The sequence below is a fragment of the Peromyscus maniculatus genome, chromosome 14 (assembly GCF_049852395.1).
Source record: "Peromyscus maniculatus bairdii isolate BWxNUB_F1_BW_parent chromosome 14, HU_Pman_BW_mat_3.1, whole genome shotgun sequence".
NCBI classification, from domain to species: Eukaryota; Metazoa; Chordata; class Mammalia; order Rodentia; family Cricetidae; genus Peromyscus; species Peromyscus maniculatus.
The window spans coordinates 60,969,210-60,984,156 of record NC_134865.1 but is presented as its reverse complement, the minus strand read 5'-3'; the positions used below and the strand labels follow the sequence as shown (position 1 = coordinate 60,984,156).

General features: G+C 40.0%; 1 protein-coding gene across 15 annotated transcripts in view; it reads right to left on the bottom strand.

Annotated features, from left to right (window-relative positions):
* Nrxn3 (neurexin 3) overlaps positions 1 to 14,947 on the bottom strand; it is a 1,618,850-nt gene that overhangs the window by 1,071,503 nt on the left and 532,400 nt on the right. For all 15 annotated transcript variants that reach the window (XR_013044430.1, XR_013044432.1, XR_013044431.1 and 12 more), the window contains exon 8: positions 13,908 to 14,291. Coding sequence is in view for 12 of the 15 variants with exons in the window: in XM_076551152.1 (XP_076407267.1) it covers positions 13,908 to 14,291 (384 nt within the window). In the remaining 3 variants the exon portion in view is untranslated. The remainder of the gene's footprint in view (positions 1 to 13,907; positions 14,292 to 14,947) is intronic.

Here is a 14,947-nt window from a genome sequence, read left to right as displayed (position 1 = left end):
TATATATATATATATATATATATATATATAATGTGTGTTTGTGTGTATTTGTTTTTGTTTTTGTTTTTTTAAGATAGGGGTTCTATATGTATCCCTGGCTGTCCTGGAACTCGCTCTGTAGACCAGGCTGGCACATTTGAATCCAGAGATCTGCCTGCCTCTGCCACCCAAGTGCTAGGATTAAAGGCATGCACCACCACAACCTGGCTCCCTTTTCATATATTCTTAACTGTGAATTTCAGTTGATTTGATGCCTTCAGTACAAGCCTATACTCTCTACTTCAGGTTAGCCTTTCAGGGGTTTTCTCTTCTGTGGATATGATCAGAAATCTGCATTTTCTCTGCATGTCTCTTTTCAAACAGACCTGTTGATCTTGTAAGGTTTTGGGTAATGAGATTATTTCCTAGGCCATGAATTACTTATTTATGTGAATTAATTGCCTAGTTTATGTGAAATAAATAAATGGACTATTAAGTGGGCAAATTCACAAAGATCCACCAAGCTTATGTACAGAGACTATGAGCTTCACTATCCCAAGGTCTCACTATCAACACTGCAAGGAGACAAGCTCAAGGGCATAATAAGTAAGAGGACCTTCTGACATTGATCTTGGATAGACAACTCTGGACTAGGATTCAAAATGCTGACTGAGGAGTCCTCCTGTGTCTATTTACTACCCAAATGATGGCAAGTCATAACACCTGCTCTGACCTCAGTTCTTCCCGTATAAATCATGAGCACCAAAATAGCTGACTTGTTAAGGCCCTGACCAGCTCTGTCATTCTGTGATTCATTATTACCTGCTACTTGACGAGACTAGGATTTCTTCCATCAGTGATATCCTGAGATGTTCCAACAGTCAAGTCTCTGTTCAGTTTTGCTTCTGAAATGTGTGATTTAACTACACTCAGCCTAGGACCACATTGATAAATAAGATGAGATAATAAATAAGTTACCTATTGTTGGACCAAATACATGTTTTCAGGATAACAAACAAATATGATTCCTATAGGAAACAGAGGTCCACCATCCATACATATGGTGATATCTAATGCCCATCTGCATTCCTGTGCCAATAATGCACTCCTGTAGCTTAGACATTGTCTACTTCAGTGAACACATTGCCACCTCCTATCTTCCCTGACTTTATTTTTGTGACTACTGGATTAATAAGAAACTCCAGATAACAACATGTAAGAACTAGTATTAGAAACTAGTGATGCTGATCCTGAGAACGACTAGAAATTCTACTGGAAAAACAATAGTTGTCTTTAAATATCTGAAGGTTGAATGTTTGTCTTTAAACAAGCATTTAAGCATGATTGGCTCTATCAGTCCCAGTGTGCCTCATTTGAGTTTTGGGATTTGTCTTTTGTTGCTGTTCTTTTCCTTTTTCTTTTTGTTTGTTTGTTTGTTTTGAGACAAGGTATTGCTTTATAGACAAGGTTGAATTTGTACTCAGTACATATCCTATGCTGGCCTTGAACTCCTGATCTTCCTGTCTCAGCCTCCTGAGAGAGATGTTTGAAGATATGAGCCATCATACCAGTGCTAGCCTATGTTTCTTCATTGAATACATCTTTTTATAGGCTCCAGATCCTGAACCAAGATCAAAAGAAAGGCATTAGAAAAAGAGAGAGTTTTGTGCTTTTGTAAATAAATATGCTTGCCAAGAAGGAGAAGAAAGAAGGAGAAGGAGAAGAGACTTTAGTTCATGTAATATGAATTTTTTTTTAAATTTTTACTATAAATGGACACACTTCTTCATGAAAGAGGAAGCTCCATTCTTGCTTAGCTAAGAAGAGAGTATTGATCAGAAAAGTGCAGCCTTGGGGCTGAAAGACCCAGAAGACCAGCTGAACTATCTTCTAGCTGGGTAGTCTTAATTCATTTATCCTTGGACAAGTTGGTTTATCCTTGACCTCAATTCCTCATGTATAGATTAAGAATGAAAACAACATTTCTCTTCTATGGCTATTGTAATAATTAAGCTGCCCACTTCAAGTTATTATATTATAAATCATGGGAACCTAGAAAACATTCCCATAAAACATTTAGGAAATTTTTTCAAGGGGAAGTATATGCAGCAGATATTGAAAAAGGCTCCAAAACTTTGGAGGTCCTTTTTTATTATCATATATATATATATATGATAATATATATGTGTGTGTGTGTGTGTGTGTGTGTGTGTGTGTGTGTGTGTGTGTGTGTGTGTAAAGAGTGCATCTATCCCAAAACCCAATGAATACTTCTATCCCTTCCTTGTATGGCTATCAAGATTGTCATATAATTTCTTCCTCTGTTTCTACTCCCAACATAGTCTTGACTTTGTGGCATCCCACCAGAAGTGATTCTGTCTCATGGAGGCTACAATGCTGGGCTGTTTGTGTATGTGGGGGGTGGGGTGGGAACTGTTTTATTTCAGATTTAGCAATGGGACAAAGAGAACAGAGATATCTGGGTAAAGATGATGGCTTTGAGCATCAGCCTACCATCATGGGCATAGTGACATTAAGAATCAGCTACTATCCTCAGATCCGGAAAGCATGTCTTAGAGGTGTAAAGAATTCAACTTTAAAAAAAAAAAATCAGAGCACTTATCTTTCTTTTACAACATCGCTGGTAGTGATAAAGAATGTGCCAGCCTTAGCTGGTGCCAGTGTGTGGCCATGAGCAACTATAAGAAAATAATATTCAAATACCAGCAGGCCACAGCAGGAAGTTTCAGACAAGGGGCCTGTGGAGAAGATTAAAATCTGAAAGGCACAGGACTTTCTTTCCCTGGGGGAACAGCAAGGGGGGGGGGCATGCTAATCCCGTGGATTTCATAAGGTTTCTGATTTACTAGCCTCTTAGAAAGCACTGTTGGGGATTGTCATTTTGATGGGAAGGCCTTGCTGCAAAGGTTAAACATGCTAAGAAGCATGAAATGATCTTCTCCAAGAAAGATCGCATCTACTTGCCAGGGAAATAGCCATCCAACAGCCCACAGAAGGGGGTCTTTCAGGAGTCATTCACACCCAGGGTTCTTAGCCCTGACTCCCGCATGCACTTGGTACTCCAAAACACTCTCTGTCCAACTGAGTTTATTTATCATTTGTGGGGTGCAAAAGGGATGGATGATGAAAGAGAAAAGAAATACATTGCATATCTTCCCTTCACATAGCTTTTCTCCCAGTCAATTGCCAAAGTTTCAAATAAATATTACCAAAGAGAATGAATTATTGAAGACTAATTGAACATTATAATGCCACATTCTACTGCTTACTAAATCATGGAAACATAACCACATATCTTCACAGAGTAGTCACAGATAATGCTCTTGCTTCAGAACATACAACTCTAGGATAGTCAAAGTGCAGATCTAAGATTTTACTCTATTAAAACTTGGGCCACTCAATTCCTACCTGGAGGCCACAGTTCCTCATTTAAACTGAGTATAAAAGATGCTAGAAATATTCACACCTTTGTTCTACTGACAAGATACCCAATTTTGGCATCTTTTATACTCTAAGTTTTAAGCTGTTTTGAGTTTTAAGTTTTAAACTCAGTTTTAAGTTGGGGATTTGAGGTGTCTTATCCATGAGGATTTCATCTCTACTCTTCCCTCCCTCTAACTTCAGATTGGATTAAAATAGAACCTATGATAAAAATAAAGTGGAGGATCATCTCGGACATGAAAGGGAAAACTACACACATGATTTGTGCACACACACACACACACACACACACACATATACAGCCCTTATAATTACCATCAAGGCTGTAGAGTGTGAAGGAGAGAACAGAGTGGGGAGAAATTAAAACTGACTTCCCACCTTTAAGGAACTGATCTTTTGGCTTAATCTTAAGTCTAGATACTTCTGCAAGATGACTAGGGACAGGATACAGCTAATTTCCCCACCAAGTATACGCCAAAGCTACACTAAGCATGCCACAACCATAATAGATTCCTAACACATGTCTGTATACCGCCCCCAGACTATTTGAAATGTAAAGAAAATACACTCTGGTGTGCTTTCATGGTTCCCTCTTCCTGCTTTTAAACTATGCTTGATATCATATGCTGAAACAGGAGAAAACTAGAAAAGACCCAGTGGCTCCAGAATTTATTTTTTCACATTGTCAAATTACTACATTTCTGATTCATTGGGGGGCCACATTGAGGACACTGTTGTATAACAGAATATCCCAGAAAGACAACAAAGGAGCCACTCTCAATGTGTTAAGTGTAGGTATGAAAACTGAAGCACACCATGACAGCAAAGCTGATGTCAGTGAGACTCCTTGCTGCATCCCCTTAATGGTAGCCTTGTTCTTCCTCATTCCTCCCAAGATCTTCATTTATTCAAGATAGCCACAAGAAACAATGGACTTTGATGGACATACCCTTGTTTTCATTTACTGCTGGCCACCTTCCAGATACGAACCATCAGTGACGAAGTCCTAGTAACATTGCCCCTTCTACCTATTAGGTATGTATCCAAACTCAGCTTCCATTCTGCCTACCTCAGTGAGGTCTCTCATCTCTTTTAGTGCCAGTGCAATGTGCACTCGTGTGTATGGATCTGCTAGCCTTTTTTTCATAAATTTTTCTTTCTCTTGGAATAATATAGTTTCATTCCTGCGCGATAGATTTCTCACTTATGCAACCAAACCTCAGCTCTAGCGTTATCCCATCCTTGATGCTTTCCATGGAATTTCTCTCTGCATTTGAATACCACCTTTCTTGGACACCAGACCATCACGATCTGTTTATGAGGCAAATCATAATCTCCCTCATATTAAACACACTAGCTGGCACATAGCACATACTGAGGACTTTGAAATGAATTGGGTCTTAATTTCTTCAACTAGAGACTGGTAATCATGATATATCATCTGCAGAAAGGATGTAAGTGTGAAATGGCCCAGTGAATATTAAGAACCCAACATAGAGCAGATGCATAATTCCTTTCAATAAAAAGTAGGTCTCTTAACTTTCTTTCTCATCCAAACTGGAGCAAAGAAGGATTCGTCTATTTGTGAAAGGAACCATGAAGCCAGCAATGATAGAAAAGCCTGCGATGGTCCCCTTGTGTTGTGTTTGAAGCACTTGTTCCTCATAATTTAGCAGCATCTCGATTTATTGTACTATAATAGGCAGATGTCTGCTGGCAGTTAAGCCACTTTTAGAAAACACAATAACAAAGGTATTGAGCAGGGATGCAAACGGGCATTACGTCCCTGCTTTTGAGGACACTGCAGCCAGCTACTGAAGGTATAAGCAGCTTTCACACACTGCACCAAACAACGGACTGACCCTCACATTTCTCTGGCTGGATGCAAGTGTATGGCAGACTTAAAAGAAAAAAAAAGAAGAAAAGATGTCCAGTGTCCCCACCTGTTAATTTCAGAATAACAAAAATATACATTCTCAACCTCTTCTTTGGAACAAGAGGTACACTATAATGAGAGCTCCCTCAGACCCCAACCAATCGTGTTCATTCATGGATCTTGATATATCTTCATGAGAACACACATTGGTCATGGGGAAGAGACACTTGAAGAACTCAAGGAGACAAAATAGGTTGAATGTGAGGGGCCTGCTGGATATTACCAGAGACTCATTAAATGACATAAGCAACCATGCATAAGAAAAACTGGGGTTTTGACTGATGTCAATAAACTGCATAATTCATAGGAAACCCCTTTTCCGATACATGTCATTATCCGTCCTAAGATCATAAACAATGGGCCAAAATAGAGATAGCCTTTTAATTCTCTGAAAAAAATACAGGTTACATTTATTAATATATCAATATTTTGTGTCATAAGACTGAAATTCACTCCATACAACAAAACACTCATTTTCTTGGGCAAATGTATTAGAAAAGTAAAAACTTCATTGCACTGTTGATATAACTAAAGCCAGCATTCTGACCAAGAGAGATCTGCAAACTGCAAGAAACGGGGACTCTCCGTCCTGTTCTGCCCTTCATTCACCTTTATTCCTCTACTTGGGAACGGAGGAGACACTGCCAAGCTGGTGACATTTGAGAATCACAGAGTTCTAAAGCTGAAGGGCCCTAAGAGAGCATGAAACTGGATTGCCTCATTTTATTCTTATAGAACAGAGAGGCCAGAGGATCCAAATAACTATTTCAAGGTCATATATCTAAATAAAGGACCTGGGTATCCCAGGAGGTAGGGAGCACAGGTACATGGCAGAATCTCTCCTCGGTGACACGGAGACAAGTGGAAACAACCAGCACAGTCGTATTTGACCTTGGAGTCCAGAGCTGCTCTTGCTCCCACACTAGTTAGTTATTCTGACCAGAACAGGTGATAAAGTGGTATGCCAATGTGTCACATCTTATTTTCTAATTGCTTTGTTTTTCTATTCCTATGATTGCCCTTTGAACTATCATACTCTGTAGATGACATTAAAGCTTAAAGATTATGTCTCCATCCCCTCTGCTACATTATAGGCTCATGGATGACACAGAAATGTGTCCTTTACTAGTCTGTGTCTTCAGGACCCCATTCCCCGTTTTGACGTGGAAAGAATCTGAAGACTTGTTTATTAAGTCCCTGTGCCAATGTTGGAGTTCAATAGCAAGCATCAATGTTTCATTTCCTATAGTCTTATAGACCCAAGGCTCCTGAAAGTAAAGTTACTGAGGGAAGAAATGTGTTGAATGTGCAGAGATTTTAGTAATTTACTGCAATACTCCACAGATGCCACAAGGCAAATTTGAGTTCTTCATTTTCATGTTCTACTTGCTATCTAGTTGTCCAAAGAAAATATCAGTATTTAGTCCTGTCATGATGCAAGATGCTTTCATATGAAGACTGTCAGGACTTGATTCTTGGAGAAAATGCAACAAAAAAAAAATGACCAAGGACAGTGGCAATGCCATTTACTGAGATGGGAGAGACAGAAGTAAAATAACTTGGATGTAGGGAAGAAGGAATGATTGCAGGTGTCATCTCAGTTTTTAAACTGAGATGCCAAAGAGGAAAATAGGGGTATAGAACTTGGGGTTTCCCTGGAGAGTCCTAGGCTAGAGATCTCAATATGGGCATCACTGATATAAAGATGACCTTTGATGCTGTGACAATGAGTAAGAGCACCAAAGGAAGTATGCAGACAGAAACATGAAATGGAGACCTGAAGTGCTATGACACTTAAAACAACACAGCACGAATGTATGCATAACACAGTGCTAGGGATTATGGGCACATCAATATACTTCATGAACTGTTTCTTTATCCTCATTGATCATGGAATCCAGATTTTGTATACAAGGAAGGAAAAGGCTTCTTAGTGTGCCGTGAAAGAAGTGGAATAGAAGCCAAGGAGCTATAAATTCTAGCTACTCTTGAGCTCCAAGATAAGCAATATCAGCTTCTCTGGAGTATTATTCTCCACCTGCCAAAATGAGGATGAATCTCAGACGACCCCAATGCAATCTACTCACCATATTGCTTTCTGACATCCTGATTCCTGTGTGATGTATGTGTGACATTCACATGACACACTCCAGCCTCACTACGACCTGTGCCTCTGCCTTTCCAGGCAGAATCTACTGCTGGTATTGCTGTGATTATTGCCAACCAGGAGCACACGGCCAACCAGAGAGTTGACTAAAAAGGAGGCCCTCAGTAACGATCAGAGAGAGATGCTGTTGCCATCCTCTCCTCTAGGAACAAACCATTTAAGAGATCTTATATCTTTCTTGTTGTGTTTGGCACATGGATATGACAGATAAACAAAATCCCAGAGGCCTGGGGGAAGTATGTCCTGTCTATCTTAATTTCACAATTCTGTAAATTAATGCTCTCAAAATCATTTGTTTTCTATAAGCACAGTTAATGTTTTATTTCAGCATCCATGAGGAATGGCCAAAATAAGACAAAATAAAAAGAAATATGAAGCAGTTTCATGCAGCTGGAAGTCTGTAATAATCTATGGCCATAGGAGTCAGGGTTGCCTGCCCTAAACCATGGAAGAATGAGCAAAGGGCAATGAATCAATAAGATTGTATTAACTTACATATGTATAAACATCTATGTGATTTATATGTAGCTGTGCACTCACATATGCACATGTGCATATATAAATATGTAACAATAAGGAAGATAAATTTGAGGTTTCGATATGATATTCAGTGGGAAAAGGAGAACACACATTTTTCCTATAGCTTGATTATATCTGTATGTAAGAACAGGCAAACTCACAAAACAGGGAAAAGACTAGTCACAACTGATTTAATGGTTAGTTAATTGTGTTCAAGTCTTAAGTGTTTTTTGTTTGTTTGTTTGTTTTTCCTGATTCTTGGAACTTGCTTGTATTTCCCAAGAATTATTTAATGTGCATCTAATTATTTTATAGCAGTGGCTCTCAATCTTCTTAATGCTATGACCCTTTAATACAGTTCCTCTTGTTGTGGTCTCCCCCCAATCATAAAATTGCTACTTCATAACTGCAATTTTGCTACTGTTATGAATTGTAATGTAAACATCCGATATGTGACTCAAAGGGAGTCATGATACAGGTTGAGAACCACTGTTTTATCGCATGTATTCCTTTCCAGATAGTAAAGTTTAAAACCACAAAGAGTCCACAATGGCCTCTGCCATTTGTTGTTTCTTCCCTACATCTTAAGTAAAGAGGGGTTTAAAATTAAAGGCGTGTTTCATTTAAAAATGTAAAAAACAAGTCTCAGTTTTTGCTGGGAAAAGAATTAATCCATTCTCCTGATTTAGGCAGAAAGCTTGGACTTTTCACCTACCTGAAGCATTTGAAAATTGAATTCCATCTTTCCTCTTGGGAACTGTTTTAGTCTACCATGAGCATTGCCCTATGTGAACAAGACTCATCTGAACAGGGAGAAGGCCCATGATTCTGAAAAAACACTGTCCTAGTGGGGGCAGGATATGGAAGACACTGCAGCGAGTTTTTCCTCATTATCATGACCTACTCTTCTTAGGGAAAAAATCCTCAACAAGAGAAAATATTGAAGTATATTCATGGACTTGGGCATCATCTGTGCCTAAGAACTAAAAATGCCCATTATTATCAAGCTCTTAACCTTAGGGTCTCAGGAAGCCAGGGAGATGGCTAGAGCTCTCAAATGTCCCTTCTCAAGGGATCATTCTAACACATATGTGTGATCTGGCCTATTCTATCCCAGGTAACTGCCCAGCTGGACAGAGCAGACCACTGTGGGAACAAACAAATACACAACTCTGAAATAGGACTATTCTCATTTTTTTGCAAAATGAAAACTCTGAATCAGAAATTTCAGAACCCAGAGGTCAGAGGATCTTAATTATAGTGACCTGGAGTTCCCAGGGATGTTCTGCCTTCCTCTCTAAGATCATCATTTGATCAACACTCTTCCACATAATCATCCCATGAAACTCTACTTTCTTGATGTCATGGTTAATTCTGGAGATTTCAAGTTAGTGGAGAAGTATAATATGTTCATTTCCTAGATAAAGAACCGAGAGATCAAGGGCCTCTATGCCACCTTGCTAATTAGTAACAGGAACAACATAGGATTCTAGGTCTGTCTGACTCTTAAACTCTTGCTTTTAATCATGACGTCATTTTGCCTCCAAACTCTGTACCATAGGTTATTCTTCTTGACATAAGAATGGACTTTTTCCCAAATAAATCCCACATATATCTATACAAAGCTATTTAAAGATAAACATAGAATGCACAATGGATTCAGATTTAGCTTGATGGTCCATGGAGGAATTCTCATACTTGCCTTACCAGAATACTCAACAGCTAAGCCTACCAGTTAGCCCCAGTGGAAAGGAGACTGTCTTATATTAATGAAGGTCAAAAATTCATAGCTTTCCAAGAGAGGAAAATTCCAGGACAGAATAAGACAGATTCAATGGTATTTTTATCTACTATAAGACATCATAGGAACCAGCAAAATGGCTCACTGGATAAAAGCAGTGATGGCTGAAGTTTAACCCCTTAGAAACCACCTGGGAAGGAGAGAACCAATTCCCACAAGATGTCTTCAGACCTCCATGCTCTTATACTTACACACACACACACACACACACACACACACACACACACACACACACACACACACCAAATAAATCAATGTTAAAAAAGATATAGGACTTCATAGAAGAACAAGTCATCTTCCCAATTTTCAACTTAACTGATCACAATTAAGTAGCTACTATAAGCTTTTGCTTTTAGGTTCCAGAGATGGCTCTCACCTTACTGTGAATAGGACACCAAAAAGGCTAAATACAAGAATGATGGACATCACTATCTATATATTTTAAAGATATTAGCAAGCCATTTTGAAAAAATGCTAAGTGCCATATCAGATCAATTTTCAGAAGCCAATATTTAGAGTTTCTTCTCTCTGCTGAAGGAAGAACTATCTTGTAAATGTTAGAAACAAAGGTGGTCCAATTTAACTAAGTAGAAAACTATCCAAGAAAATTACCTTAGTCTCCATCCTTGTAGATTTCCTAGTTCCTTTGCCTTTTTGTTATTTGGGGAGGACAACTCTGATGGAAAGTTGGCCATTAGACCAATATTATTTAGATGGTTGGCAATTTTCATCTAGTGTCATACCTGAGACTTGTCCAATCCTGAACTGAGGTTTTCCTCACCACACTCCTACTTTCTCAACTTTACACACATTGGCTCCTACTAATACCACCATTTCTATTGTGAGATAACTGATATAAGTGAGCCAGGGCATAGTTGTTTTAGGCTCAGTAGGGCATACCTTCTTGGGAATTTTCTTGGTCTTACTTTGGTTCATAAAAATGATTAATTTTAGGCTTAAGTCTAAAGCTTCCAGGAAAAAATTAGAGAAATAATTAGAGATGGTTATCTGTGACCAGGCTGATACTACAGTCGATGGGAACTATTCCTTAACCCAAAGGGGCACGTGGTCCTATACAAAGAGAACATGAAACATTCTTCCTTCACTATTACTCATCAGAAATGCATATAGATTCTGAAGATCAGAAGTGGAAAACACCACAATTTTGTTAGAAACAAAACAAGAAAATCCAAGAATATTTGGACCTCCTTCCTCCCACCACATTTCCCCATATGAAAGTGGCCACTCCACCTATCTGCCTGGCAATTGCCCACAGAAGTTGCTTATAACATCTACCACACATTAAACATATCAGACATTACCCTTTGCTTCTTTCACATGACCATATACTAGTCCCCTGATCCAAAGTATGAGCTGTGCCCAGACACTTGCTTGCTGTTTTAATTGACCACAGTGTTTAGAAGGTTATAGGCCTCAAAAAAAGTGTATAAAAAGTGAAGAAAAAAATATTCAGAAGTCTCCACCGAGGAATCTGTTTCAATGGGGGAAAAACAATGTCATTGGAAAGCTCTATTATATTCACTAACAGTGCAGTCATACCATTTTTCCACTCCAATGATTCATTCTGAACATGGTGTGAGGAACAATACAGGGGCAAAAAACAATTAGTGGGGGAACAAAACAATCAGTCGAACCGTCTGGGGCTTGAGCGATGTATAGATCAAATGTCTCAAATTTGCTAGGCTGCCTCTCATTTGGCCAGAATGGATGGCTCTTGGCTGCACTGTACCAGGAATAATTGTCCCTCATATATCCCCAATCAGCTGCCTTTTAATGACTAGTCAAAAGTGACAATGTAAAAGACGCAGTGACTTTCACTGTACTTGGCCAATTTTGGACCATCTCCCACTGATTTGCCCTTGGACTAGGTGAGCTCATAAACACCTTGCACAGCTGGCTACGGTCACTGCTTCCTGCCTCGACACCACAAGGCCTGTGAGTTACAAGAGGAAGAAGTGAGATGTCTGAGGTAACCTTATGGTCTTACATTGCTTTTATAGACAGTGTAATATCCTCAACACCTTGGCCTACATCACATCAGTCTCTTACATCCCAGAGGTCAAATGACCTTTCCAGCTCTCCAAACCAGCACTAGGGTAGGCTACCCTACAAAGACATTTGGAAAGAGTCCAGGCACTTGACAGACTTAGCAACCCCATGTGGCCTATTTCTATTCCAGATGGCTGCCTCCTCATCTTAGCTCATATTATGGCCGTTGCTGCTTTGAAAATGCAGTGAATTTAAATTTAAATTCCAAAGCTACAAGAAAGTTCTCTTTTTCTCCTTCACCCTAATGTCCTGTGTCTTGTTTGTGGTATGACTGTAGGGAAGATTTGCAGTTCTCATGAAAAATGGATTTCTGAAATGTGAAGAGCATTTAGTACATGTTAGTGATTGGCTTATAATTGGTTATTAGTATCAGCGTCATCAAAGGAAAGTACAGAGCATCAAGGGGACCTAGGAAGTCTTGCTATTCTCCTGAAGTAACACTGTGGAGCTCACAAGAAGCACTCTTTGAAAACAACTGTTCAACACCACTCCAGCCCTGTTCAGTATCTCCCATCACCATAGTTTCAGTCCCAGGAGCTCTGATTTCTGATGATCTTTAGCAATGAAGCCATGCAGATATGTCTTCCAGTGATTCTTTATCTCTCTGCATCTTCCTCCTCTGACCTCTAGCAGGATACATGCTGCTATCTTATGCTTCTTTTGTAAAAACCTGCACTCCTTAGTCAAATAAATGATAAACTCCCCTAGAATAGGAAGCATGTCTATTACAGATTCTATATCCTAGCCTAAAAGATGTAGAACTGAGGGCCTCAAAAAAATCAATAATTGTATAAAGTGACCATTCATATAAAGGGGGTGGGTGATTACAATCCATAGCCAGCATGATTTTGTGTGCCTTCTCTATAAAATAGAGCAAGCTGCCACCTGGGGATGGCTCTCAAAGAAGAATCTCCTGGTCATGGTGTTATCTCTTTTGTTAACTTCCAGATCTTTTTTTTTTTTTTTTCACAAACTCTAAGTTGAGTGCAGATGTAAAATGGTTATGTCATGCATGGAGAGGAAATCCATGGCACTCTGCCTGTTCTGTAGGTTCAGCTTTCACAGCTACACCAACCTTTCTTACCCCCCATTCCATTATGACTTTGTTTAGAAGAAAATGAAGCATCTAACATATTTCCCCCCTCTGTCTTGGTTTCACATCTGCCCTCTGGTTTAAAATATACTTCTTCCTACCACCTTTTTGCCAAACTAATGCCCACTCATGTTCAAGTTGTCTCTTCCACCCCACTTCTTTGCAGAAATACTATCTGAACTCCTGCAAAATGCCGGGTCTCTCTGCTCCTCTGCGTCTTCCCTTTAGTGATGTTAATACTAATAACTAACCATACAGCAATCACTAACAGGTACTAAATTACGATCAACTTCTGATGAAGTATGTTCCTGGTTGTCTGTCTTTTACAAATGAGTAAATAAATTACCAGAGATATTGTCTTGGTGAAGCTCATAGGACAATTGGAGGGCCTAAATGGCTCCAGAGATCATGTTCAAAACCATGTCATCACTCAGCCTCTTAAAAAAAAAAAAAAAAACTTACCATGCTTGTTAAGTAGATATTTAATCCCAACAGACAGGCAGCTCCATGAAGACAGAGATAGACCAAATTTGTTCAATATTCTGCTTTTAGAGACCAACCCAAAATTCAGCCTGCATAAACCACTAAGGAAGCATAAGTTCAAGGACTAAAGGGGGAAAAAAAAAGTTGGCTACTTCTAGAACTTTCACTATCCATAGGAGATATTTAAAGTATATTGTGACCATGGGGATATTTATTATAAAGCTCCCCCTTTCTACCATCTAACTGATCAAACAAATTTGACCATTCACAATTAGAAAGGATGATAGCCGCAGACCGCAGACCCCAACACTGTTGTTTGGAAGCAGAAAACCACAAGGTGAGCAAAGATGTCCTCAGACCATGGAACACTCCACTCAGACCGGGAAATCCCACTCACCTCTTTCACAGGTTCTTCCCCAGTAGCCGGTCCCAGTGCAGTCGCAGATGAAGCGGTTCCAGCCGTCCTTGCACACTGCATTGTTCTTGCAGGGGTAGCTGTCACACTGTTTGGCGCTCATGCGTGAACAGGAGGACTTGACGCCTGCTGCATTCTGCATCTCCGCCAGCTGCCGGATGTTCTTGCTGCGCCCATCAATGAACAGGTCACGAATGCAGCCCACGTAGCCGTAGTTGAGCATGGCAGTCCAGAGTTCCGTGGGGAGAATGAGGCCAGCTCGGTTCTCTGGCAGTCCGCCCAGATACATGTCCCCCTCCAGGTCCAAGATTTCACTCTCACCGCTGGCGGTGAATGGCGTGCGTCTGCTGTTCACAGATATGGTACCTGGAGTGGGAGACAGGCACAAAGTGAGTAAAAGGGCCTTCTTGCATCTCAGGTGAGCTTCTGGAGATGCTTAAAGAGAAGCAGCTCTGCAAGTGAGTGGGGAGATCAGCATTGCCTTGTGGGAGATAGCACTGCAATCAGGGAAATATGGCTGCAAGCTGGTGGGAAGGACCATTTGGTTCCAGTCCCTGAAGCTAGGATAATCTGGGCCATAGAAAGACTCAGACAGAAACCTAGCGACTAACTCTAGTATAGCTCTTCTCTCCATAACCATATTCACCGAGAGATAAGATACACAATAGGGTAAGAGAAATTTAAATCCTAGCTCTGCCAACTACCACCTTTATAGCCTCGAAGAGGAGACTCCACCTTTCATTTCCAAAAGGGAAAAATAATTATCCTCAACGAGCAGGCTGCTGTGATGATCAAAGAAATGCCTATGTATAGAGTGCTTACAGCAAAGACTGAGACAGAATGGGCTTTGTAATGCCTTCAGGGGTTCATGATTCCCCAAAGGGTTGGGCATTCTCCTTTGTCTCTCTCTCCATGGATATCCTGTAAACTGAGCGTTGATTGCCCACTCTGCCAACCAAAATTTTGGGCATTGCTTTTAACTATGTTTTTGTTGTTGCTGTTTTTGGCTTGTGTGTTTGTTT